The following is a 27,630-nucleotide window of genomic DNA, read 5'->3' as shown; positions in this document are numbered from 1 at the left end:
ATGAACTCATTAACGTTTCTCCGATACATTTACCGAAATCGTAAATCCAAAAATTAACATTTCTTAAAGCTCCAATTTTTGATTTGCAATCTTAGCTTATATGTAAGAGTGGGTAAGGTTGGTAATGGCTGAGGTATCGATTGCAGATCGAGAGGCGTGAGAGTTCATTGATCTGCGAGGTCATTGCCAAATAAACATGTCGTACAGCCTCCCGGGTGCCTAAAATGACGCTTAGTCGTGGATTAGCAAAGTTGTAGTAATAATACAGGGTGGGCCCTGTAACAAAAGCAAAAAAATAAATTGTAGGCTAAACTTTTTAAACTGACCAACATTTGTTTAGCGACTTTTAAAAATTATGAAGTCTTTAATTTTTTAATTTTTCATACAAAATAAATAATTCATAATTCATAATTTACTGTATACTCGTTAATCCGTTAATCGTTAATTAACGAAGTTAACATTTTGATTAACGGATTAACTTTTAAGTTAACTTGAAAAAATGTTAACGGACTCGTTAACTTCCGTTAAATTTCTCCGAGTCCGTTAATCGTTAATCTAGTAGGGCACAGGCGCCATCTGCGCTGCGAAAAACACGTTCTGAACGCTACTATAAAAGCCCGAAGTACGGCAAATCCTATGATTTGCCGGTGAATCCTAGGTTTTACCGATGTCGATTGCTAAAAGTCCGAAATATTACCTAAAAAAGTAATCTTCACGTGAATTTGCTTTTACTAACTTTGATTCGGTGAATCCTAAGCTTTACCATGGCGACTGTTGTAGTGATAGGGCAGCAAATTCGAGCCCTATTTACGACCACATTCGCTTCCCTAGCCTCCACCGCCCAAAGTGGCACAATGTGGGCACAATAGTCCCGTCACCGCCAGTATCTCTCCTGACACAGCTCTTGGCAGTAGCTCAGGCGATCACTGCCTTCCACGTGCAGCCTAGAGTTCAATAGGCTAGCTGTACTTCGGCCTTTTACAGAAATATAATACGTTATAGTGGATACTGATGCAACTAAATATTTAAAGAAAAGTTCTTTTTTTTCACGTGTTAACGGATTAACGATTAACTTTAACTTACGTTAAATTTGTCGAAATGTATCGCTTTAACGATTAACGAAGTTAACTTTTTTAGTAACGGATTAGCGATTAACGAAGTTAACTATTTGATTAACGGTGCCCAGCTATGAGGTTCACACATGAACCCTGTTAGGGCACAGCAAGTATTCCTTAAAACTAAATTACAACTAGGAAGTGCAGGTACATTCATAAATTACAGTTATTATTCGCATTTTACCACTTATGTTTAAAGCATAAATTTTTGTTTGGTATTTATTAACCGACTTCAAAAATATTCTTCAATGTGCATCATTATTGTTGACATTGACGTTGTCTCCTCTCCTCCTCTTAAGAAACTTTCAAGGGTGATAAAAATCAAAATACAAAATATAATTAAAAGGAAAACTAGGTACACATATTATCTTCGATACACCGTAATTTAATTTTGCTTATAAGTACCCCAGAATAAGGAGCTCTTCCACCAGCCAAATTATACATATACAACATATAATTAGTTATTAAACAAAAAATCGACGGAAACAAAATCCGCCCCACTTTCTCTCCATTAAAAGCAACATTTTAAGCTCCGCTTGTGTCCATACCGAGAGATCAAAGAACGACTTAGTACACTTTTCAACCCGACCACATGATCGCGTGGTACATAAACAATTATTAATAAAAATATTTCAACGCGAGTAAAATGTGGTGTCGTATTACAATATTTTTCTTAGTTTTGTGCCTCGGAAACACACTACCTCAGGTGAGTGGTGGTTAATCCCGTTTCTCATTAGTCGGAGGAAGAGAAATATAACACCATAGTCCGAGTGGACGGTCCTCAAGGATTTTTTTCCGACTTGTGAGACACTACTGTCGGACCTCCAAGCGGATTTGTAAAGAAGTAACTTGACATACTTATTTCGTGTTTACTAGACTGGCTAGACGAAAATACAACTGTCCAAGTACGATAAATAGTTATACATTAGTTCCTTTTTACTTCGACCCTGTACTCGTAATCTCTAATACTTTAAACAGTTATTATCGACATTAATATTTTTAGGGTTCCGTACCAAAAAGGTACAACAGGAACCCTTATGGTGCGACTCTGTCCGTCTGTCTGTCCGTCTGTCACATTCCTAAATATCTCGAGAACTACTAATGCTATCAACTTGAAATTTGGAATAGTTGTGAACATTGTGAACCTCTACAAATAGAAGGTATAATTTTTTTAAATTTATTAATTTTAATTGTAGAAAATGGCCAAAATTAAAGGGGGGCAAACTGTAAATTTCAAGTTACTAGGTCAAGTGGGGTATCGTTAGAAAGAGCTTAAATTGAACGTAAATAAACTATTTTTTATAATTTTTTTGTTGTGAAAAAAAAAAGAATTTTGAAGGAAAATGTAAAAAAAAATACCGTTCCCCCCCCTTATCTCCGAAGTTTACCAACGAAAAATTATGAAAATTTTAGGAAACATTGGTTTTATGCTAAATATTACAGGAAAAATATAATCGTGTTTGTATCTTGAAAACTTTTTTTTTAATTCACAAAAAACTTTTCACATTTTTACTTTTAATTTACCCACCTTTGCGGATGTATATAGTACTTCAAATTAATACGAGATGTTACGTAAATCATCTTCTTTCCAATAAAGTAAAAATTGTTTAAATCGGTTAACATTATAAAGAATAATCCCTGAAAAACCAACATACTATGGTCGCGCAAATTAGTTAGCGAATTCACCGAGAGATGGCGCTATACACAATAATGCTCATTAGTACCTATACTTTTGTCTTCTAGTCAAGTCGTTAGAGTTATGTGAAAACATGAGATTATTTTAACTGGGGAGTTTGAAAGTTTGTACGGAACCCTCGGTGGGCGAGTCCAACTCGCACTTGACCGGTTTTTTATTTATAAATAGTCGAACCGACTTCAAGTAACTTAGTATTCATAACCTCGGTGTTCGTAAAAATATAAAATTATATTGAATCTCACAAGCTTTCAATATTGTTTCATTACCTGACTAATTGTCTGTTAGCTAGACGATTTTTCCATGATACATTCTGTTCGCAGGATCAGCAAATAATTTACGAATCAGACATAGTAACGGAGTCCCAATCCGTGACGGATTCGTTGTCGGTTTCTGATGAAGCATACGTGAACGAGCGAGCCCGACCCGAACAACGATACCTGCCTCCCTGCTCTCAGTGTAGTAAGTAATTTGCATATAAATAGTGTTCGGCACTCATCATCCTCCTTGCGTTATGCCGGCATTTGCCACGGCTCATGGGAGCCTGGGGTCCGCTTTGACAACTAATCTCAAGATTTGGCGTCTAACCTTCCAACCCGGATGGTAACTAGGCCTTATTGGAAATGCCAGTGTCCGGCTATATGGGTGCAAAACTTTAATAAAGCCTTAAAGCTGATATAGGACGAAAAATTGTTACCTGCAGGGTCAGCACATGATTGCCGCGACAGTATGTCGCCGCGAGATAGACTTTCCATCTTTATGTCAAATACAGTTAAAAGAAGACGTATGATCTGTTTCGCGGCATACTCTCGCGGCAATCATGTGCTAGGCCCACCGGTTTTTTTTACCACACGGGCCAATATTGATACCTACCAGAGCAAGCGAAATATTCGAAGAAGGTGGAATCCTCAGCGCTGCGTGGATGTCAAGGCTTGAAATTTATACAAGTTTTGTCACGATGGTGTGGTAAATAGCAATAGAAGCACGTATTTACGTAATCTAATCTTATTTGTTCAATAGTTTATGGCTTGTTATTTGTCGACGTGTGTCTTACGCTCATTAACATATTATGTAACAGCGTATCGCCGAATCATTTAGAAAACACATAATCAGAGGAAGCTATAAAAATACTTAACAACGTAGTAGTCTAGTAAAACAATTTACTATATGTACATATAAAACATATCCAAGTGTTCCGCACGGCCCGCGAAAAGATAACGCACACATCATTTGAACAAAGGCGAACTTATCCCTTTTAGGGATTACATCCATTTATATCGCAGCACTGATGAAAAGAATGTATTAGGCATTACCTACCATATGTCGTCTTACATTATAAGTTATAATACTTATAATGTAAGACGACATAATTTATAACACCGGAATTCAACATTTAGTTAAGATCATTGTGCTTGTCTGCGTTCACATTACTATGCTAGTTTGGGTCTATATACTCGTAGGTACCTACATTACTTTTTGTCCACACACGGAATAGAATAGTTATTTGTTTTACAATGGGGCAAATTTGTAGTTTAACCGCACGTGCCAATATTGATATCCGAGCGAGCGAAAGATTCCAATATTGAACCGCGAGCGTAGCGAGTGATTCAAAAAGTGGAATCTTGAGCGTTGCGAGGGTTTCAAGGCACGAAGGTTAAACAAACTTTGCCACCGAGTGAAACACAAAATTTTTCACCACACCAACACGAACAAAATACTGAATATTAAACATGAAAGTAAATGAAATCCATCAATTTATTAAATATTTATGATTCAAAATCATCATTTACAGGTAAAATCTACCTGCCCTCTTAAGCTAATCAAGTTAAAATTTGTATGAAATTACTTTGCACTCTTGTGGATAAAATGCAATTTTGCTATCCGTTTTCGAATAGCAAAGAATGCCTTTATTAGTTGGTGTGGTGAAAAAATTGTTGCTTGTGTCGACTTGCCAACTTTTTTTGGCCTGACTACATGTATTATTTAGATAAAAAGGTTTCAATAAGTGCGACAAAGAAGGTGTATATTTAAAATTTCTTTATTTTATATTATACTCAAATTCAACCGTCTTAAGCCTCATATACGGGTTTGTCGCCCTCGATCACCCATGCCGTTCCACTACTCGCTGTTCCAAACACTTCGGCAACAGACTGGCCCACCCTGGCGACCTCCGCCCAGGGAAAACTTTCGAATGTTGCCACGAAATCCTCTTGATTCTCCTTTTCTTCATAAGTCTGGTAACCAACGAGAAGATTCGTCTTTGTGACTCCCGGACAGATGGCAAGCAGTCTCACGCCTGTTTTATTGAAATGATATTCATGGCCTTTACTTTTCGTGAAACCAAGAACGCCATATTTAGTTGCTTTGTACGTAGGTAAATAAGGGTCCACCATAAATCCGTACATCGAGGAGATGTTGATGATGGTACCTCCTTTTCCACCGCGGTCAGTCCTCATAATGTCGAAGAATTTTAAGGACCATTCTACGAGCGCTGTTAAGTTTATATCAATCACTTTTCTGGGATTCCTTTCGTCAACAATGCCAGCGCTGTTCACCAAGACGTCCACAGTTTTGTATGTGTCTATAATTACCTTTGTAACTTGATCAAGATCTTTCGTGACATCGCATTGAATGAAGGTAGCCTTGTTTCCGTGCTTGGCGTTCAAAGTGTTGGTAGCTTTGTCTGCCTGCTGCGGGTTGAGGTCGAGGAGGATGAGGCGGCGGGCGCCGCGCTGGAGGAAGGCGTCGGCGATGGCGAGCCCGATGCCGCTCGCGCCGCCCGTCACCGCCACCGTACTTCCTTCTATATCTTTCAACATTGCCATGTCTTGATCTAATTACTGTTTTATTGATACTGACGCGAACCGCTACATGTTTTACCTAATAACGTAGTAGTTAAAGTCCACGAAATTAAAATAAAAAAACTTCGTTCGTCGGTCTGTTTATCTTTCAACTATACTTTAAAATAGACATAAACCTACCTATATTCTATTATATTTAAGTTAATTATTATAATGATCAACCTGAGTCCAACTGAAAAGTTTTATAAACTGTGCATGGGTATACTTATAGGCAAGACAACAAATGCTCAAGCCTCAAATCATTTGTAAGTAAAGTTGACTTTTGAAAAGTTCACCTCAAACAGCTAATAAAAAGCTAGCAGTAAGGCTAGTCCGAAGGGTCAAAGTAAAAGTTATTACGGACTCAAAAATCGTGTTCCAAGTTGCAAGCATTTTTGATGCAAACAAAATCGGGATGAAAAACTAGTATGAATGTGTTCGTTATCATAGTAAAATTAAGTCCCTTCACACGAGCGCTTTTCGAGCGGTATTTAGTAGTATGTTAACCTCCGTATCGTTGATGTATTGTTTTCTTAGAAAAGAGTAGACATTTTTTACCACACCATCTGAAAAAGCCTCTTTTGATATTTCAAAACCAAATGACAAAGTTACATTTTATCCACAAAAATGCAAAGTATTTTTTACAATTTTTAACTTTATTCCTAAAGTTTGTTGGAAGGTCCAACAGGAATTAATAGTTATTTGTTTTACAAGGAGGCAAAGTTGTTGTTTAACCGCCCGTGCCCCGCACGTGATTCCAACCGCGAGCGTAGCGAGTGGTTCAAAAAGTGGAATCGTGAGCGTTGCGAGGGTTTCAAGGCACGAAGGTTAAACAAACTTTGTCACCGAGTGAAACACAAATTTTTCACCACACCAACACGATCAAAATACTGACTTTAAAACATCAAAATAATCACATCCATCAATCTATTCACTATGTACCATTCAAAATCATCATTTATTGGTAAAACCTACCAGTTAGCTTAAACATCAAGTTAAAATTTGTATAGTAGGCTAACGGTCACTGAGATTATCCACGGACGGACGTACGGACAGACGAAATGGCGAAACTATAAGGGTTCCTAGTTGACTACGGAACCCATTTTTAGGGTTTAGATTGATGAACATACAGTTAATATTTTATTCGTGTTGGTACGGTCAAATTTTTTTTGGTTTACACTGTAGCGCCACTAACTACGCTCGCAATTCAATATTAGAATCTTTCGCTTGCACTGGTGTCAGTATTGATTGACACGTGCGGTTAATCTTACAACTTTGTCCCCTGTAAAACGATATAACTATTGCGGCATCGGCTACGTGAATGACTATGATGTGAGAAGTCTCTTATAGGTACATCTTATCTATAACCGTGAATAGTTAAAGTTTAGTTCTAAATAAACACAATAATCGCGTGTTCTTGATGTTCTCTTATCATTTTGTATTCTCGTGGACTGCCGACCTCTGGGTGAAGTCATTATCAGCATCGCATTAGCTAGATGATTTTGGACAAGTGTGTCCAGAACCAAAATAGCAATACTCATCGCAAACTAGTAAAAGTACGCTGTTTCATGCTATTAGCTGCTAAAGGGTGCTATCGCATGTTTTATATACTAAAGTATCCTATCGTATGCTTTAATCTGCTATAGCATGCCAACATCTGTAGCAATGCGATTTTAAATCTGGGGGTCGCGGATTCGAACCCCGGCTCGTACCAATTTTGGTGAAATAGTTACCTTTCGGGTTGAAAGGTCAGATGGCAGACGCTTTCGTAAAACTAGTGCCTACGCCAAGTCTTTGGATTAGTTGACAAAGCGGACCCCAGGCTCCCATTAGCCGTGGCAAAAATACTGGGATAACGCAAAGAGGATTATGTTGACTTTGATGGTTACTGTTAGATTACTTACCTCGACCATATTAACGTAATCTGTAAAGAATCGCCCATTAACACAATTTATGAGCCGCCACAAAAAGTAAAATAACTTTGACCGACTTTAGTATTAAATAAACAAAAACAATCAAATGTAGAAAACTCATTATTGAGTTATAAGTAGGTCATGAAGATATTTATGTTTGTCGAGTATCCTATGTGATGAAGATATCTGTTTGTTGAGTGACCTATTAGTATTTTCTTGCACTTCATTCTGCAAAGACATGGCAATGTTGAAAGATATAGAAGGAAGTACGGTGGCGGTGACGGGCGGCGCGAGCGGCATCGGGCTCGCCATCGCCGACGCCTTCCTCCAGCGCGGCGCCCGCCGCCTCATCCTCCTCGACCTCAACCCGCAGCAGGCAGAAAAAGCTGCCAAAACTCTGAATGCCAAGCACGGAAACAAGACTTCCTTCGTTCAATGTGACGTCACTAAAGACTTAGACAAAGTTACAAAAGTAATCTTAGACACCTACAAGACGGTAGACATCTTGGTCAACAGCGCTGGGATTGTAAACGAAAGGAACCCGAGGAAGGTGATCGAAATAAACCTAACAGCTGTTGTAGAATGGTCACTGAAATTCTTAGATGTTATGAGAACTGACCGTGGTGGAAGAGGTGGGACCATCATCAACATGTCCTCCATATACGGTTTTATGGTAGATCCATATTTACCAGCCTACAAAGCTTCTAAATTTGGCGTTCTAGGTTTCACGAAGAGTAAAGGGCACGTGAATAACTTCAAGAAGACAGGCGTGAGAATGTTTGCCATCTGTCCAGGAATTACATCTACGAATCTCGTCACTGATTACAAAACTTGGGAACCTGAGGAGAATCGAGAGGAGTTCGTGGCGACGTTCGGTAGCATGCCGTGGCAGGACGCGGCCAGGGTGGGGCAGGGCGTAGTCGACGTGTTTCGCAAGGCTGAAAGTGGAACGGCGTGGTTGATACAAGGCGAAGATCCCATTTCCGAAGTGTGAAATTGATTATTGAAGTTTATTTATGATAAATATGTAACTACTCATGATACTAACTTACTTACATCTTACCTCTAGATAGTTCTGTAACGCGGCTCTTCAATAATTATTATATAAATGTGCAAGTATGTAGTTTTGTCTGTCTGCCTCATAACTAAATTTATATTAAATAAATTTAACTAGAAACATGAAGAGTTCCAGTAAAATAAAATAATGCTAGGTATTTTTGTTTCCAAATCCTTAATTTTTTGCTTATCGTCATCTCTTTAATGTGACTTGGTTTTTAATGTTATTACTTACTAAACATTAATTTTCATTTAACTGTGGGTTACATTGACTTATATAGTCTTATAACAAAAATAATTACTAACAATTAATCTTCGTCAGTCACTTCACTGAGTGCATTCAATTCAGTTGTAATTATAACTGACTTAACAATTTTATTAATACAATTTCAATGACTTTTTGTGTTTAGATACTTATGAAAAAATAAATGTACATATACAAAGAAGTTATTATTTTTCATTAATTTGCCTTATCATCACTCTTAGTGCGTTTTCACATTATCCGATCCGATATCGGATGTCGGACCGATATCCCATACATTACAGGCGCCATTTTGGATTTTTTCTATTGAAATCCTTCCGACATCCGATATCGGATCGGATAATGTGAAAACATAGGTAAACAAATATAGGTAAACATTTACGTAATCAAGGAATATCTATATGGACATTTGATGCCCAGTAGATGAATTGAATCGTAAGATGTGTCCTGTCTGTATTAAAAAAAACATAAGGCATAGCCTGACGCCGTCCACGTGATTTGGTTCGGTAGATCAGAAGTCTAACCAAGTTAGAAATCGTTTTCTGTGTTATAAGTTTATATAATTAATCGCCTATCTGGATTCACGCAGTCCTTCATCTTATTGTAAGTATAAGAACGTATGAAGGTGTTATGATGGCAGAGTAGCACACATTCTTCGCGCCGATTTCGTCGCGAGACTTCCTAAAATACGGATTAAAATTAATATTTGGGTATTTAAATTCTAGTCACCTGTCTGGATTGACATCAACCTTTAAACTTTTTAACATTTTTTTTCAGGTTGTGGCGAACGTAACGAGGAGCCCCGCATCGTGGGCGGCTCCGCGGCTAGCACAAACGCCTTTCCGTGGCTCGCTCGGCTCATATACCACAACGCCTTCGGCTGCGGGGCGTCACTCATCAACGATAAATATGTCGTGTCGGCGGCACATTGCTTGAAAGGGTTAGTAGGGAAAAATAAAGTACATACACCGACCAACCGATTGACGACCGGTCTGGCCTAGCGGGTAGCGACCTTGCCTGCTAAGACGCGGTCCTGGGTTCGAATCCCGGTTAGGGCATTTATTTATGTGACGAGAACAGATATTTGTTCCTGAGTCTTTTATTTAAGTATTTGTATATTATATAGGTAAATCGTTGTCTGAGTACCCACAACACAAGCTTTCTTGAGCTTACCGTGGGACTTAGTCAATATGTGTAAGAACGTTCTATAATATTTATTTATTTTAATTTTATTTATTCATTTACACACTGATTCATAAATAAACCTCTCGCAACTGGTGATAAGCTTCATGAGTTAACATTTTCAACGTTTATAAAAGTAAACTTCGGGGAATTTTTATCACAAGGAACTCACTGTCGTGTCAACTCACGGTGAACGGTCTTAACTGTCATGGACTGCAAATTTTGTCCAATTGAATGTTTTCCGGAAAATGAACTAAAACTTTAAATGCAACCCAGAGATTCCTCAAGTTATCATCATCATCCTCCTTGCGTTATCTCTCAATTTGCCACGGTTCATGGGAGCTTTTCCACAAGTATAAAACAGTAATTAATAGTCCCGTGGATTAACTAATTATTATCACCGCAATTGTTACTTTTTAAATATACCAAAATTTTACAGGAAATCATTTGATTATTCATAATAAACATTACCCTAAAAGATCTACTTCTTGAATAGGAACTCGTTTTATTTTCAGCTTCATGTGGTTCATGTTCCGAGTGACATTTGGTGAGCACGACCGCTGCGACAAGAGCTCGCGGCCCATCACCCGTTACGTCACCAAAGTGATCGCCCACAACTTTTCCCTCTCCGACCTCAGCAATGACATCGCCTTGCTGAAGATCAGTTCGCCGGTTACGTACTCACATGCTGTACGGCCAGTTTGCTTGCCGAAGTATGAAGGTAAATAGTAATTTTCTAGCTATCAATAATAAAAATCAAGATCTTCATGATCGGGATACCGTGATCACGTAGCTATATAAGGTAAAATACCCCATAATGGACGGTGATGCGATTATGGACAAAAAAACACAAATCCTTAAAAATAAGTATCTAAAATAAGTTTCTAAAAACTCGTGATCATAAACTAGAGTTATAGACTGTTTCATTTTGAAGTTTCAATTAATTCGGTTATTTCTGAATTTGGCGGCATCTAAAATTCACCAGTTTACTGAAAACAAATCAAGACGAATTCTTAGTAATGTTGCTAAGAGAGTTGAGTTCATGTATCAAATAATAAAAAAATAACGCACGTGTAATCTTGAATGCGTTTTACTTATTGCATTAAGCATGAGATAAGGTATAAAACATACTAGTTTGTTGCTCCAAAGATAGTAAGAATTGACGTTATTTTGCGAGTGTCCATTACTGGACCCTGCGTACCTTATGATGGACAGGAACAATTTACAAAACCAAAATTTACAAGAAACAATCCTATGTTAAAATAACCCAAACTAATTGTATTTATGGTGTATAAAATTGACTCATTGCGTATCAGTTGGCTTTAAAAGTAAAATTTTACACTTATTTCACTGATAATGGGGGATCATTACTGCCTGCCGTCCATAATTGGAGAAAAAACACATAGTTTTAATTTGTTACGAAGAATTATTTTACGAAGGCTGAATAGAAACAATCCTATGTTAAAATAACCCAAACTTGTATAAAATTGACTCATGGCTTTAAAAGTAATTTCACTGAGAACCAATAATTGGAGAAAAAACACATAGTTAATTTGTTAACTATGCAAGTGTATTGGACATTCAGATTTAACACGCTTAGCCGCAGAATTTTTACATTTATCAGTGAAATATCAAAAACAGGCGAATTTTTTTCTTAAACTGTCCATGATTGGGTCCGTCACCTAAGTGTATGATTGTCAGACTTTGACGTTCGTCTCTGATTTTTGTTCCCCATCGTATATAAATCGTAACGTATATACATCGTAATAATGTGATCATCAAAACAAACTGAGAAGCCAATCTTAACAATTGCCATCTAGTCGTCAAAACAAAAGATACCTAGATCTCTCAGAGTATTAAGTATCGGATAAAAAGAAACTGCATTTATGAAGAACAGATAGGTAAATCTTAAAATATGGACAGGTACCGTACCGAACAACTTGTTCGAATCTTACGTTTATTATAGACACACAGGAATTATGTAAGTCTTTCCTATCACGATAACCTTTGGGTATTCTGGACCTTTTGGAAGCGTGCGCAATGCGCAGAACCGAAGTCAACACGGCACACAGGAATTTATTATTACGAATTTCCAACACAACATTTTTTGTTACGAGTATGACTATTATTAGCAATTATGAACTTACGCCGCTTCTTATTGTTCACAGGAAGATCCTACGAGAACTCTATAGCCACAGTTTCCGGCTGGGGCGCGACGGGCGAGACCAAAAACTGGTCGTGCACGCTCCTAGAGGCCGAGATACCTGTCCTCAGCAACCAGGAGTGTAGGAACACCAAGTACAACGCCTCGAGGATCCAAGAGGCGATGCTCTGCGCTGGCTTCCCGAAGACTGCGCATAAAGATGCTTGTACTGTAAGTAAGATGATCTTCAAAAGTTTAAATAAAAGAAAACGTTTAGAAATACACAAGTAGGACTTAAACTTATGACCTACAAGAACACCACAGGTTTAATTTCTTCTGCAAATATAGCCACGGAAACCTGACAGATTAATGCGAATTTTTCTTTGTCTTACTTTCTATACTTGTAATGTAAGTAACAGGAAAAGGATACAAGAAATACTCATACAAAAAAAAAGTTTGTAAGTTTACCGAAGGCATTTACACATCAGCTCACAGACTTTTCTTTCTTACTCCTTCATTGAGGAAATTAATAGGTACATATTTTTATATACTGCTTATAAAAAGAGTCCTGACTACAATTCTCATTCAGATTGATGCGGGACTCCTTGTTATCGAACCTACTTAACTACGTTTAATCTTGTAAATAAATTGGTGAATTTGATATGGATTTCTGCTCTGAAATGCGTACTAATGAACAATAAAAGTTTAGAACATTTATTGTTGTTACCTAGAGTATGTCATTTAGCCATTCAAAATCACTATAATTGATCATAGATTTGTCACTGTATACGGTAAAATATTATCCTGTGTGTGACCTCTCTCCATACCTTAATGGATTTCTATTTTTTGCAGGGTGATAGCGGTGGACCACTTATCTCCGAAAATTCAGATCATGTTTATGAACTTATAGGTGAGTTTTGTAACTGATTTGTTTCGTTGTGTGAGGAAAACCGAAGAAGAGGTGGATGGACTGTGTGAGACATGATATGGTACTAAAACAAGTTAATGATGAGATGACGAGTGATAGAGATGTATGGAAGAGGAAGACATGCTGCGCCGACCCCAAGTGACGGGGATAAGGGCAAAAAATTATGAGGTGAGTTTTGTAACTTAGAAATAAAATACAATTTTACACGTTAAACTTCCGTGAGACATATTCAAATAATTAATTGAGATACGGTTGTACTCACGTTATTATATCGCTATTGCTGATAGCTGATATCGGTATAGCGATATAATAACGTGAGTACAACCGTATCTCAATTAATTATTTAAAATACAATTTGTTACAATTTGTTTTGTCAGGGTTGTCTAAGATACCTACTGCTAAAACAAAATTTATGTCTAGTTCTGCAACAGACAATTCTTGCTTGTACCAATTGCGGCAGCCATATCTGGCGATCTAGCTGATATTTTAAAGGCATGTAAATACAATTTTTTTTTCAGGTATTGTGTCTTGGGGCTACGGCTGTGCGAGGCTTGGATACCCGGGCGTTTACACGAGGGTCACAAGATATTTGGACTGGATCAGAGATAATACCGACGACGCCTGCTATTGTAGGGAATAAGAGTCCCAAACCTTAGTTAGTGGTAGGCGTTTTGTAACCAACAGTGTTCTTTTATAGTTCCAGGGGTAATTGTCACACATCGCTGTTCTTGCAGTGCCGGCAATGGACAGAAAATTGTTAGGTATCTATTGTCAGCGTGGTGAAATATGCCCAAGATGAAACCTTGGTTTGGAGGTTGAAATCATTTAAAATAAACATTTTTAATCGGATATAAAAATGTCTTGTAGTTATTGGTATTAATTAGTACGAACTATAGATATTATTATAAGTATAAATGATATAAAAATAATAGTTACCTACGATCCGAAACGAATTAATATAACGGGGCAATAGATGTATGATGTTTTCTAGAGAATGTAAGGTATCTTAAATTATTGAAGTTTCTTTTTCTTTGACAAGTGATACGATATCTAAACATCATAGATTTTAGAAACCCCCTAGATGACGCGTCTGTACGTCATTTTACAGCACAACTTTCACTGAAAAAATAGGCTTGTCGTTTGACTTGCCAAAATCATGTCAATTTTTTTTGTCATGCTGCCGCGCGAATTTGAGTGATCATTGAAATAAAAGATAATGATATCTGATAAATAAATCGTTTCCTATTAATAAACTAGTTTTTTTTTTATGTAAGTAAATGTATTTTAAGCAGCACACATTTATTTTAGAGCCCTGCATAACAAGTCGCTAAACATCTTACTTGCTTGACCTGCTTAGGATATGCTCTTGCCAAAGACGAGTAAATGAAGGAGACTGACAGTTCATATACGAAGTCGTGACAATCGTCAGGGTTGTAGATGACATCAAAATAAGATTTAAATTAGATTTATAAATGCAAATTAAAATTATAAATATTTGGGTAGGTATCAGAATTACCACCTTCAACACAAGCGCTGGTGGCCTAGCGGTAAGAGCGTGCGACTTTCGATCTGGAGGTCGCGGGTTCGAACTCCGGCTCGGACCAATGAGTTTTTCGGAACTCATGTGCGAAATGTCATTTGATGTTTGCCAGTCGCTTTTCGGTGAAGGAAAACATCGTAAGGAAACCGGATTAATTTCAATAAGTCCTAGTTACCCTTTGGGTTGGAAGGTCAGATGGCAGTCGTTTTCGAAAAACTAGTGCCTACGCCAAATTTTGGGATTTGTTGTCAAAGCGGACCCCAGGTTCCCATGAGCCATAACTCAAGGTGGATGATGATCAGAATTACCTCCTTATGGTTTGACTGGCTGGATAGTCTATCCAGCCAGTCAAACTGTTATACCCATATATTCATAATCACTAACGTGTGTATGTATGTACTGTCAGATCAAATCGAGTAAATACCGTACGGATGGAATAAAAAAAAATCCATGCAAAAACGCTACTTTTGAGTTTTGACATCAACATATCCGATCCATGTCATATTTAGAGCCAATAGCCATATTTTCGAACAAGTTCGAATCGAGCCAAGAATACGGAGATTATATGTCTTGAATATTTGCTGATCTCGGCTCTTGCATAGTAAGTGCAGGGAGCAACGCCCTCGACCTAGACCGCAGCGGGCGTAGGACTCAGTTTCCCTTTGGGATGCGCACGCGTCTGCAATAGATCTCCTAGAAAATACACAATTTGCGCCAAATTATTGAATAAAGTATTAAAATATTCAATTTTCCCGAGTGTCCTTTGTGATATAACTTATAGTTGTATGCCTCTCTTCGCAACAGTGATATTTCAGTCGAGTGTCAGGCAAAAGCAGCAGGCAGGGTCAAATTTTGATTTAAATCATCATCCATTAAGTAACATTAAGTAAATAAGATTTGCGTTGTCAATTGTTTTTGAAACACATGAAAAACTGTCTAATATTTAGAACAACCGCTGCATTTCCAATATGTTAAGGTGGAAAGTTATTTTCTTCAGTGCATGTGTTTTGGCATTTACAGTAAGTACCTACTTATTTTTTAGTTTCAGTTACTATTATGTGATATTTGTAATTGCTTATGTATAAACATATAGATATGAAAATCTGGAAACCGGAAGTTTCCGAATTTCAGTATGATGCTCGTCGATGAAAGTGGGTTATTGTCACTTTATTCATTTTATGAGTGTGCAGAAACACTACAGCATTTAAATTTCTACGTTTTCTTATTTTATTTACGATAAATATTGGTAATTCACCGAATTCATCATACAATTTCCATTCTTACCTGTATTTAACTTCCAGTTTTGAAAACAACATTACATTTAATTCAATTGTAGTAAAACGGTCCCTCAAGAAATAAGTACTACAAAAATAATAGGTATCTCATAGGTAAGCGTGCTCCACCGTAGACCGCATCATCACTTACCATCAGGTGTGATCGTGGTCAAACGTCTACCTATCCATACTAAAAAAAAAAATAACTACTACAGATGAAGTTTACATTTTGCGATTTTTTTAAATAAGTATCTACACGTGTATTTTACTTTCCCCGTATTCGAAAGTCACTGCGTTCGAGACCCAAACTTCGTACTCGTCAGAAGTGTGCCTTTCATATGTAGATCTATAATGTACTAGTTAGGTATTTGTCCAACAAGGTGTAAAAAAATAGGTAAGGTGCATTAGGGTAATTTCAAAGTTGTCTAGTTACAAAAGTTGCATAAAAATCACCATTACTTCCATCATATCAAGATTCCCCTTTCGGAACTACCAGAGCATTTCTGTCATTCGGAATTACCTTAATGTACCTTACTTAATTCTTTCTTTTCAAATGTATGCTTTAGTGAATTATTTAATTATTATTTTCTTCTTCGTAATAGATAAAAGCTGATGAAGAACTGTTAAAGAAAATTCAAGACGATGAAGATTATCAAAAGATACCCAAATGCAATTGTCGTAAGTAGCTTTTTTGCTATTTATTTGTGTAAAATTTTCATGCAAGTAATAAAATTAACATATTGGTTTCCAATAAAATGTTGGCATAAATTATATAAATATTATATTATTACCTTACATGACGTACTTAGTAAGTTAGGAAAATTATTAATTTGTAACATGCTTAACCGTTTTCCACGCATCATTATTTGTTTCATTTTAAAGAAACAAAAGACCGTGACAATGCAATAAATGTCCAACAAATTTAAGTTATTGCTAGTTTTCGCTATCGAGATTTGACATAGCAATTTGTACCAATCTTACTAAAATAGAATACGAAATTTTTATGTACTGGCACAAAGAAGGAGTTTATATATGTGGTTATGATACTTCTCTCAGAGACGGGTCCATATTGGCTCATATAAAATTATTGTTTATACCGATTTGTGCTCCGAATGATCATTTCTCATAATTTTACTTATCATAATTTTATTTCATTATTATCAATAGTACTACTATCACTGTTCATAATAATCATTTAGCCGAAAATTTTTAATCATAAATTCTGTAGAAATATTTAATAACATTCATAATTTTGTGTTTAAGAAAATCATCCATCATAAAATTATTTAAAAAGTTTTGGGGAAGTTCTATAAAAAACTTGTGCCATTTATAGAAGCGCGCTTGGAGCTTTTACAGTGACATATACAATTTACATTAAAAAGTCGTTTCTGGTTTGCTCACGGTCAGCCTAACACGGTCCTCCTCGCTACGCTCGTCGTCGCACCTAACTGGACATGTGATTTCTGTTCTGTTAACAATAATATAATGATAAATTATATTAATCGCAATCGTTATGATCAATAAGTATATAAACATTAACATTAGTATAAAATGTATTTATGATGAATGACATTATGAACATAAGTCATTCTAAGTTACGATAGTTATTAACATAAAATTGTTATAAATAATGATCATTATAATGTAAAATGATGGAATTTATTCAATAAAATAATAACATAAAATTATAAAAGACTATAAGATAAGTTAATGATGTGCAAGTTGCGGAAACTTTCCAAAAAAAATCTTAAATTTCTTGAAAAATTCACGAAACTTTCACGAAAAATAAAGGGAATTTAAATTTATGAAATGGAAAATTTCCATCCATACGATTGTCCATACAAAGTATGGAAAGTTTCCGAAGTTTTCCTATGTGAAAATTTCAGAATTTTGGAAACTTTCCGTAGGCACATCAGTAAGATAAGTAATAGAAATATATACAATAAAGAAAATACATTAACTAAACTAAACTATGTACTAACTTAAAATTAACTTATAAATAAAAAATACTCCCTAAGTCGTCACTACAGGTTATGGTGCCCAGAAGGCTGGCAGCGTTACCTTTTTGGATGGCCAGACTTAATCTCTGGCCGAAGTAGCTGCCAGCCCTCTGGTCACCAGAGACGTCTACGAGGCGCTGGGCTATCTCATTTAAAAGATGTTTCGCGCTGGGCCCCCACGGTCCTAAAGTTTCTACGCCGAACGGCGCAAATATATAGCCCTCGCCGAGGACAGCATATTTGCGCCGCTTATTTCGTTCTGCCGTTGTAGCCGCAACTCCTGCCTTGACGGAGGTCACCTGTAGGTGGGACGGCGCGAGCGTGTCAACACAGGTGGCGTCCCACACAAGCGTCCTTCCTTGCGTCCATGGAATGAGTGTCATCCCGTCGGGGCGCTTGCCATCGTCGCGTGCGATACCGTTCGGCTCAAGGATAGCCGGCACGCTAACGGAGGCAAGCGCCCTCTTGATGACATCATTCAAGGACGCATGGCGGGAGATGCGACCTGCGCTTCTTTGGCAGGATAAACCGTGGTGGCCCAGCTCGGTCACCATAGTGCCGCAGCGGCAGCGATGGGTCTCATTCGTTTTGGTGCCCAGACGCAAGGATGTAGCCAGGGTTAGGGTGGTTTGTCCAGCAGGGTTCCAATTTTGGTAGACGGTAATGCGTGGAGCCAATAACCCGCTTCCAGTTCTGCGACGGCCAATAAACGAGCGCGCTCTGCTGAACTCTGGGCGGAGTCGATAAGTTGAGTTATCGTTGCCTTGCAGAGCGGCTCGTCCCATTGCCTTTGCGACTTAAGGGAAATCGGAAGCGGGCTACCTGGGCAAGACTGCAACCATACGTCTTTGGCTTCGTTCAGTGTGGTAATACACTCGCTGGCAGCGGATGAGCAAAAAATCTTGTCAGCGAGGTCTTGTGTGCTGTGAAACGAGGCCAAAAACGCAGGGAGGGCGACACTGACGACTTGGCGTATACCCAGACCGCCGTGGCGAATCGGCAGAGAGGCCTGGGTCCAAGCGCGGTTGTCTAGGTGAATGTTTAGGATGGATGAAAGGGTGGTTTTCAAAATGGAGTCCAGTGGTTCAATGAGGTGGGGATGTTTCCAAACAGGACTACATCTGAGTATATAAGTGAACTTCGGAACAAAAAGGCAAAACTTAATGATGGTTAATGCCATGTGTGCACTGATTTTTAGAAGGCGGTCCGAATAAGCTTTATGAATGTTCAGGTGTTCGTCAATGAGTTGTGGAATTGATTCAGGGAAGATGGGAGCACCTAGGAGTCTCAAAGATGTTTTGTTCAGGTGTTCGTCAATGAGTTGTGGAATTGATTCAGGGAAGATGGGAGCACCTAGGAGTCTCAAAGATGTTTTGTCTATTATTTTAATGTTAGGGGCCAAAAAATTAAAATTGTATGAGAAACATTTTCGGACTACCAATAATCTATATACCAATTTTATATGAACTTTGGCGCACCCCTCAGAGACTGGGAGAGAAGTTTTTAATAATTAAAACTGGGGGTCACAGGCTCCCTTTGTAACTCCAATTATAAACAAAAAAATATTAGGTAATTAAAAATCCTCTTCACTCGGACTGACTTAATCGGAAAAATCTGTGGTAAAAAAAATGTTTCACTAACTGGGAAAAATCTGTTCAACCTTCGTGCCTTGAAACCCATTGCTAAAGATTCTACTTTTTCAACCACTCGCTATGCTCGCTGATCAATATTGAAATTTATCGCTCGTTCGGGCTTGACAAATAATATAATTTAAGGGTGCGGTGAACGCAACGAAGCCTCGCGCATAGTGGGCGGCGTGGAGACGATGGTGAACGAGTTCCCCTGGATGGCGCGGCTGACGTACTTCAACAGGTTCTACTGCGGGGGCATACTCATCAACGATCGCTACGTGCTTACCGCTGCGCACTGTACTAAAGGGTAAATACCTACAACCGTATTCGAACTAAGAGATCGCTGCGGTGTCACTGCGGTATGACATCGATGTGTCAGTGTACATTTTTTTTGTTTAAATGAAGCATTTTCGACGTTGACATATTACATCCGATCCATATCTTTTTTTTTTTATACTACGTCGGTGGCAAACAAGTATACGGTCCGCCTGATGGAAAGCGGTCACCGTAACCTATGGACGCCTGCAACTCAAACAGTGTCACATGCATATCGTATTTGTAATAAGAAGACCTTGCACGTGTTAATTTAACGTCATAATTTGATAGAAGTTTAGACAGATATAATTTTGCTAACCCGTTGTGATAGGTATACTGACGTTTCAAATTCTCTTAGGAATGATAAAATAAGTACCTAGTTACTGTCTGTTCTCAAAGCTCGTTTCGAAAATATATTTCAATTTCTAATTTTTTTCTATTTCATGGATTTAAGTACATCAATATTTACAGTACAATTATTATTTTCAGCTTGATGTGGTTCATGATAAAAGTGACCCTGGGCGAACACAACCGTTGCAACGAGACGATTCGCCCTGAGACCCGCTTCGTGACCAGATTCGTCGCTCACAACTTCACATACTCCACCTTTCGGCACGACATAGCCCTGCTACGGCTCAACCAGCCTGTCAATATTACTGACACGATCAAACCTATCTGCCTGCCGCACAGTGACGGTAAATATCTATAATATCTGTATAACCGTGACCAGGGTCGTCGCACACAACTTCATATACTCCACGTTCCGACATCGACACGAAATCGCACTGCTACGGCTCAACCAGCCTGTCAATATTAAAGACACGATCAAACCTATCTGCCTGCCGCACAGTGACGGTAAATATCTGTAATATCTACCTCATTTAACTGCTACTTTGTTTTAACGTGACATGTCGTCACTCTCAACTACATACACCACTTTCTGCCGCTGCCGCTCAACCAGCCTGTCAATATTACTATTGCCGCACGTGACGGTAAATATTTCACGTCAGACCATCCTTTTCGCACTATTTGCTAGCAAAATAGGGATCCATCGACGCGATAATTATCTTATACTATTAAACGAGCAATTCTTGTATATTTATTTATTTATTTATTTATTTATTTATATATACCGACGATCTCGGAAACCGCTCTAACGATTTCGCTGAAATTTGTTTTGTGGGGGTTTTCGGGGGTGAAAAATCGATCTAGCGTAGCCTTAGATCCCGGAAAACGCGAATTTTCGAGTTTTCATGAGTTTTTCTTTCGCATTTGTAAACGTAAAATATGGTCCTTAATTTCGCCGCGCGCGCATCGATTCCGCGTAGCTCAGTCGCACGAGGTCGGTCTAAAATGTACGCAGATAGATCGTACGTGTCAGGGTTTCGAATCCCGGCCAGAAATTAAGTTTTTGTTTTTTGTCTTTTTTTTTGTTTTTGTATTTATAAGAGTTTTTTTTTTATCTAAAGACGTGATATATTAAAATAGAACCGAGCGAAGCTCGGTCGCCCATCAGATATTGATTTATTATACTAAATATTGTGCTACACCCACTGCAGCAACTTATACACCTAGTTAGATTTTATTTTAATTTTACTCTCCTGTCTGTGCGCACACAGGGCTGAAGTAAGATAACTAATTAAAGTTTTATCACTTTAATCGCAATGCCTAACATATTATTTATTTTAACTTCTGATTAGCAGAAACGTCTGCAATCGATGCCGTTAGGCAGATCCAGAGGCCGTGAGTTCAAGTCTCACCCAAGGCAGACATTTTCCACTTAAAAAAAATATATATATATTATTTATTTATTTATTTACTACTATCTGGAGTGCTGAGCTAATTTTGAACTGGTTTTGACACGCCAATAATGATCATCTAATTATGAGAGGTGTAAATCTCACTAAGAACTTTCACTTCTTTTATGTGTACCAATCAGAGTCAGCGATTTTCAAGGTCATATCAAAACAATTCAAAAATTGTAACAAGTTGTGAAATCAGAATTGGGTTTCTGAAATTTTTTTAGGAAAAGATGAATAATGGGCGTCCAGAAACATCCATACGAACATTTTTTCAGTACCTAACTTGATGGAAGATTTACGTTAAGTACTACAAAGGGCATTGTTATTTTTTAAATATTATTTTCTTGGCAGATAACACATACGTAGGCGTGAACGCCATAGCAGCGGGCTGGGGATCAGTAACCGAACAGAAGAACCACTCCTGTGTATTAAATGACGTGGAGCTGCCTATCCTCAGCAACGACGCTTGCAAGAAGTCCAAGTATGAGGAGGCCATGATAGCTGACGATATGCTGTGCGCCGGCTTTCCTGGTCAGGGAATGAGGGACACTTGTCAGGTGAGGGTTACGAATGACTCATATTGGAATGGTCCAGATCCGTGCCGTTGTGTCCGGCATTTCAAATTTTCCAACTTGTATAGTATAGTGTACAAATGCCTGTACTCATAGAATATTATTACTAAGAGTAAATGGTCCGTAGATACCTATTACTTAGGCTAAGGTGACGAAAAACTAGAACTATTGGCTTAAATCAGGTATCATTATAATATTACAGGGAGACAGTGGCGGACCCTTGGCAGCCGAAAGGAGAGATAAACGCTACGAGCTTTTAGGTAAAAACAAAAAGACCGAATTAAACACTTCCCTTACTTAACTACTACTTATACTTCATATAACTTCATTATGACTTGGTTTAACCAATTATTTATGTATCTGGTTCAAGGCTTGTCCAACCTTGCTTGTTATCTTTAACAAATTAAACTGTAGGTACGATATATAATTGTACTATTAAACTGTATTATTAAAGAACATATAGCTGTTACTTCTACCGGGTCTCTATGACTTTTACATATTTGTATGTCAGTTAAATAAAAAGTAGACTCCCAGATAACATAGAAAAAACAAAAAATAATATTCATAATTATTTACAACGAGTTCTTTATTAATACAATTCGGACAAATTACACTTTTTTATGCTTATTGCTTTCTTTTAAATGTAGTTTAGCCAATATTTTCTATGCATTTGTGAAATGCAACAATTTAAAACACTCCTTGATATAAAATACAATATAATAACATAAATTGCGTAATAATAATAAACATTGTGAATTAATTTCAGGCGTGGTCTCGTGGGGTATTGGCTGCGGACGTTCCGGGTACCCGGGAGTATACACGCGGGTCACCAAGTACCTGTACTGGATCCGGCACAACGCACGCGAAGGATGCTTCTGCTCTGATTAGTCATTTAATATATTTTAGTATTTACAATTGATACTTCTTTGTGAGAATTCTCGAAATTTCAGACTAGTTGCATGGCACATACCATCGTAATTTGTTAATTTAATACCTGATTACCCTTTTCTCAATTTTCTTGGTACACACGGTGTCACTACACTACAATCACAGTATAATAAAGAGTACTATCGTGCTACAATGGTTGTAATATGCGCAATCTAATTTACAATACTGAATCATCTAATTTAAAACAAATGTATTTCCCATGTTATTCGTCGCTATTAGTTAAAGCAGTATTTCTATTATGTTTGTTTTTCTCTCTTTGTTACTTACTACTCATATTTGATTGTATATTGTAGGTATGTATGTAAATTGTTTTTATGCGTTTTGTACCTTTTTACTAACCAAATTATGGGCGCAGACGCTGCAATATTTTCTGCGTGGTTTTTGAAAATTATTAATTACGAATATTTGTTCAGAAATTCAATCCCGGGTGTCCTGAGTGCCTGGCCAAAACGCCAATCGCTTAAACACTACAACAAGGCCCTATTAGGAGCTTTTAACATTAGACAATAAACATGTCAGAAGTTGAACATAAAAATGTAAATGTTAAATCGTAAAATGTGCCAATGTGTTAGAATGTATGTTAGAAAAGAATACTACCTATGTCAGTACTTGTAACTTATCAGTATCAATAAATAAAATAAAGGACCCGCATATAAAATGGAAAGTTTGTTTTGCGGATGTTTTATGCCTAAATTTCCTTCAGTTTAGCACAATTCGAGCGTGGGGCTAGTTCATTTAGACTTAAAAAATTGCCGTTGTAAGAAAAACAATATGTTCATCTTCCCTTTATTATTTGGTGCATATTTTGTACATCTCGTGGTAAGTACCGTTTAGTTGCAAAATCAAAAATATAGGTAAATATATTACTTTTAAATAAAATATATACGTTTATCTACACATTAATTAAAAGCAACTTTCATATATTAAAAATTAAGATAGTTACAGCTGCAGCTACCGTTTTTTGAGGAAGGTTTGGAAACAAGGTTTGCGAACCTGTACATGCGAGTATATTGAATGTTAACACAATTCACAAATAACATTTAAAATACAATCATAGGTTGAATAGGTACGTACCTATTTACATATAACTGTACAGTCTGTAAATTTACAAAAGGTCATATTATTATCATTAATAAATTCACTTAGTATGAACAGTGTAGAAGTATACCAAATAGTTCATTCAACGCATTGTTTAGTAATACCTATAGCTTAGTGCTTTGTTTAGTAATGACTAGGTATTGGGTGCACATTTTCGAAATGTTACCTACCAAATGAGGTTACAAAATGCGACCCTGTAAAAAACGGACAGCTACTAGAAACATTGGTTAAACTGATATTTAATACTCATATTGTCGTTTGAAAACATTGTATAATACATAACTATTATATATTGATTTTTTAGGGAGCTCTTCACATATCAGGAGGATTGTTTGGATATGTGTTTGGATTCCAGAAGATTTGTCTCTGCAGTGAGTCATTTATTTACATTTCAATTAAATTAGGTGATACCGAATATGTAATAAAAAAATATGTTACATACACAATTAAAATATGGCACATTACATCCTGCCTATGAATACAACTATTTTTTTTGTTCTTAACATAACGTCTCCAAAGAAGCACAAGCGACAAGTATATGATTTGACTTTAGGATTTAGACAAAAATGAAATAGGAATACACCGCACCACACCGTACAAAAGGAAATATGCTGCTTAGATATATGTTTTTTTTAGGATGCGGCGTTCCTCACAGGTACCTGTCAGAATATTCTAGAACAGGTCGACTTCTCGGCGGAGAGGCCACCACCGCACATCAGTTCCCGTGGCTGGCTGCCGTGAACATAGCTTCCAGGAGTATAGGCGGATCACTGATATCTGATAGACATGTTGTGACCGCCGCATCTCCGTTGTACGGGTGAGGATCTGCTGGTATATCATTATATTCTAGTAGACTTCTACTAATGACTAACTGTTTCGTAATTGCATTTCTCATGACATAAGTATTGATAGAACTGAATATATGTGGAAAATGCTTGATAAATATTACTATTTACCATCATGGAGCTGAAATCGCTAACTTTGATAACTTTTGTGCAGCCTGATGCTGTTAAAATACTTATTTTGACAAGACGAGATACTATAGGTATAGGCAAGTTTGTACCATGGACTAAGAGCCCAGAGCCGTCAGACCTTCCTAATTGTGTCAACTGCTAACTTTTACTGGATGCTTGAATTTATTACCTTATTTTCTCAAGCTGCGGGCGGCGGAAATGTTCTGGCAATAATAATTATCAATTCCTAACAGTATTTTTTTTTACCATATTTTCCAGAAAATCTTTCAATGAAGTCAGCGTGTCTCTGGGTGCCCACGACCGTTGCGGTGGCGGTAGTGACCCGGTTCTGAACACCAGCGTGTCGGATATTATCATACATCCCGGGTTTTCGCCGACCAACCGGGACAACGATATTGCCTTGCTGAAGCTGAGGCATGTGGTGACATTCGGACGGTTTATTTCGCCCATTTGCATGCCTCATTACGGTAGGTTGAAACATAACAAAATAAAAACCGACCAAATTTAATGCGAGCCTCGTCCAACAAGGATTCCGTAAAAACTTTCAATAGTTATATATTTGAAAAATTATCTCTGTATTTTTCGCAACGCTAAATATGACTTATTAGTTTGCTAGCTCGGCTAACAATATTTGGTACGTGCGACTCTATTTTAACAACTATTAGCTAACCTATACTTTTTAACCGCCGCCCCCAAATCTCAGGGAAGGTGGTTCCCAATTCGTCTGTTTTTTTTTATGTTCCACGATATCTCCGTCGTCACTGGACTGATTTTGAAAAAAAATTTTTGATTGAGTGTATATACATACAGATTGGTCCCATTTTTATCAGAACCCAGTTCTGATGATGGGATCCTGGAGAAATCGAGGGAACTCCTCAAATCTGAAAGGCATACATAACATATGGTTATTTTTGTGTTTTTAAAGGAACAACATGCATTTACGTACGGAACAGTGACATTTGGTGCAGTGGAACTGCTTATGATGGTCAGAACGGAACTGCTCAAATCTGAACGGCACACTTATAGTGACTTTGGCATTTTTATAGAACAGCATGCACTTACGTCCAGAACAGTGACATTTGGTGCAGTGGAACTGCTGATGCAGATCAGAACGGAACTCTTCAAATCTGAATGGCACACTTATAGTGACTTTCGTATTTTTATAGGAACAGCATGCATTTAAGTTCAGAACAGTCACATTTATTTGTTAGGAGATTTGTTCTCTTTGTTATGCTTACATATTGAGTTTTCAAATTTTGTCAAGCTCGATTTCTTATAATCGGATATCAGATTCATGAGGAAACTCTTCAAACCTTAACGGTATACATATTCATTTGTGTTTCCATCAAATAATCAAAGATTTACATTAAAAGCAGTTTTAAAATACCTACAAATTTCTACATAATCCAACATTCGAAAGTACCTTTCACCAGAACCCCAAAAGCGGCGGTTTTATTTTTTTTAAATTATATAATATTATTATAATTATGTTAATTGCCAGGAGCACCGGAATCTGGACAAGTGGCTTGGACGGTAGCATGGACCGGCACGTCTAAAAATGAGTCCTGCACGCCAAGAGTCGCCTCTCTGCCTGTTCTTCCTACAAGCTCCTGTTTGAAGGCCTCTGTGGACTCCCATTTAGTGACCCCTGACAAAGGTTGCCTTGGACCTTTGGGTGCACGGAATATTATTTGCGAGGTAAGAAGATAGTAGCGATGAAACTCAAAACTGATAAGACTAAATCGGGGAATATTTTCTCAGAGTCATGTGATCATTAAGGTTCAGGCAATAAGGTATTTTATTTGAATTCGATTCTCTAACCCAAAATAAGACAAGTAACATAGTGGGACAAATAATTCTTCACGTAATTTTAGATTATATTAGGTTAGTGAAGTTTTACTAGACTAAGTCCTAGTTAAAAAAATATTATTACAATAATAAATAATCAATAAATCATCTTTTGATTTTAGGCCGATGTTGGAGCTCCTATCATGCAAAGACACCCTGGTTTCTCATTCCGGCTGGCGGGCGTCGTATCTACTTCATCATGTGACCGAGTCACCAGTCCGCTCTACACGAGAATCATAGACCATGCTGGCTGGATATATCGGCATACCCATAGTGACTGTCAATGTCTTTAATTTTTTAAATAATTACAAAAGCATTTTTTGAGTCTATGTCCATAGGCGCTTAGGCACTAATTGTATACTTGTGTTATAATACCAATATTTATCATGATATAGCTTCGGTTAGATTATGATTCAAACACCGGGCAGCTTACCAATTTCAATATTTGTAATTTTTTGTACACAGTAAGTTAATTTAATTTGTTTAGGTATTTTTT

At 37.4% G+C, this 27,630-nt stretch overlaps 4 protein-coding genes across 4 annotated transcripts; 3 read left to right on the top strand and 1 right to left on the bottom strand.

Moving 5' to 3' along the window:
• The first annotated feature begins 1,677 nt into the window (after positions 1–1,677).
• LOC125235322 (serine protease hepsin-like) lies at positions 1,678–23,172 on the top strand. Its single transcript, XM_048141863.1, has 13 exons — positions 1,678–1,821; positions 3,132–3,270; positions 9,657–9,819; positions 10,577–10,782; positions 12,230–12,435; positions 13,057–13,114; positions 13,651–13,766; positions 16,549–16,624; positions 19,722–19,884; positions 20,382–20,587; positions 22,046–22,251; positions 22,469–22,526; positions 23,033–23,172. Exons 1-13 carry the CDS (start codon positions 1,762–1,764, stop codon positions 23,152–23,154), a joined length of 1,779 nt encoding a protein of 592 aa, XP_047997820.1. The 5' UTR covers positions 1,678–1,761; the 3' UTR covers positions 23,155–23,172.
• LOC125242294 (15-hydroxyprostaglandin dehydrogenase [NAD(+)]-like) lies at positions 4,868–5,634 on the bottom strand. Its single transcript, XM_048151062.1, has one exon. The coding sequence runs from the start codon at positions 5,631–5,633 to the stop codon at positions 4,878–4,880; it is 756 nt and encodes a 251-aa protein (XP_048007019.1). The 5' UTR covers position 5,634; the 3' UTR covers positions 4,868–4,877.
• On the top strand, positions 7,610–9,054 carry LOC125242293 (15-hydroxyprostaglandin dehydrogenase [NAD(+)]-like). Its single transcript, XM_048151061.1, has one exon. It carries the CDS (start codon positions 7,800–7,802, stop codon positions 8,553–8,555), a length of 756 nt encoding a protein of 251 aa, XP_048007018.1. The 5' UTR covers positions 7,610–7,799; the 3' UTR covers positions 8,556–9,054.
• Positions 23,173–23,950: 778 nt separating the features above from the next.
• Positions 23,951–27,585, top strand: LOC125242292 (chymotrypsin-like protease CTRL-1). Its single transcript, XM_048151060.1, has 6 exons — positions 23,951–24,033; positions 24,617–24,683; positions 24,949–25,129; positions 25,545–25,753; positions 26,788–26,984; positions 27,257–27,585. The coding sequence occupies exons 1-6, from the start codon at positions 23,986–23,988 to the stop codon at positions 27,425–27,427; spliced, it is 873 nt and encodes a 290-aa protein (XP_048007017.1). The 5' UTR covers positions 23,951–23,985; the 3' UTR covers positions 27,428–27,585.
• The last annotated feature ends 45 nt before the right edge of the window (positions 27,586–27,630 follow it).

Source organism: Leguminivora glycinivorella, chromosome 2 (assembly GCF_023078275.1).
Source record: "Leguminivora glycinivorella isolate SPB_JAAS2020 chromosome 2, LegGlyc_1.1, whole genome shotgun sequence".
NCBI lineage: Eukaryota > Metazoa > Arthropoda > Insecta > Lepidoptera > Tortricidae > Leguminivora > Leguminivora glycinivorella.
The sequence above is the reverse complement of the archived record's forward strand: the minus strand, read 5'-3'. Positions and strand labels throughout refer to the sequence as shown.

Excerpts from the sequence above, each read along its gene's own strand:
- LOC125235322 (XM_048141863.1), top strand. The coding sequence starts at position 1,762 with ATGTGGTGTCGTATTACAATATTTTTCTTAGTTTTGTGCCTCGGAAAC. Across the intron at positions 3,271-9,656 it reads GCCTCCCTGCTCTCAGTGTA|GTTGTGGCGAACGTAACGAG; the intron begins GTAAGTAATTTG and ends ATTTTTTTTCAG. Across the intron at positions 22,527-23,032 it reads TAAACGCTACGAGCTTTTAG|GCGTGGTCTCGTGGGGTATT; the intron begins GTAAAAACAAAA and ends AATTAATTTCAG.
- LOC125242294 (XM_048151062.1), bottom strand. The coding sequence starts at position 5,633 with ATGGCAATGTTGAAAGATATAGAAGGAAGTACGGTGGCGGTGACGGGC.
- LOC125242293 (XM_048151061.1), top strand. The coding sequence starts at position 7,800 with ATGGCAATGTTGAAAGATATAGAAGGAAGTACGGTGGCGGTGACGGGC.
- LOC125242292 (XM_048151060.1), top strand. The coding sequence starts at position 23,986 with ATGTTCATCTTCCCTTTATTATTTGGTGCATATTTTGTACATCTCGTG. Across the intron at positions 24,684-24,948 it reads CCAGAAGATTTGTCTCTGCA|GATGCGGCGTTCCTCACAGG; the intron begins GTGAGTCATTTA and ends TGTTTTTTTTAG. Across the intron at positions 26,985-27,256 it reads CACGGAATATTATTTGCGAG|GCCGATGTTGGAGCTCCTAT; the intron begins GTAAGAAGATAG and ends TTTTGATTTTAG.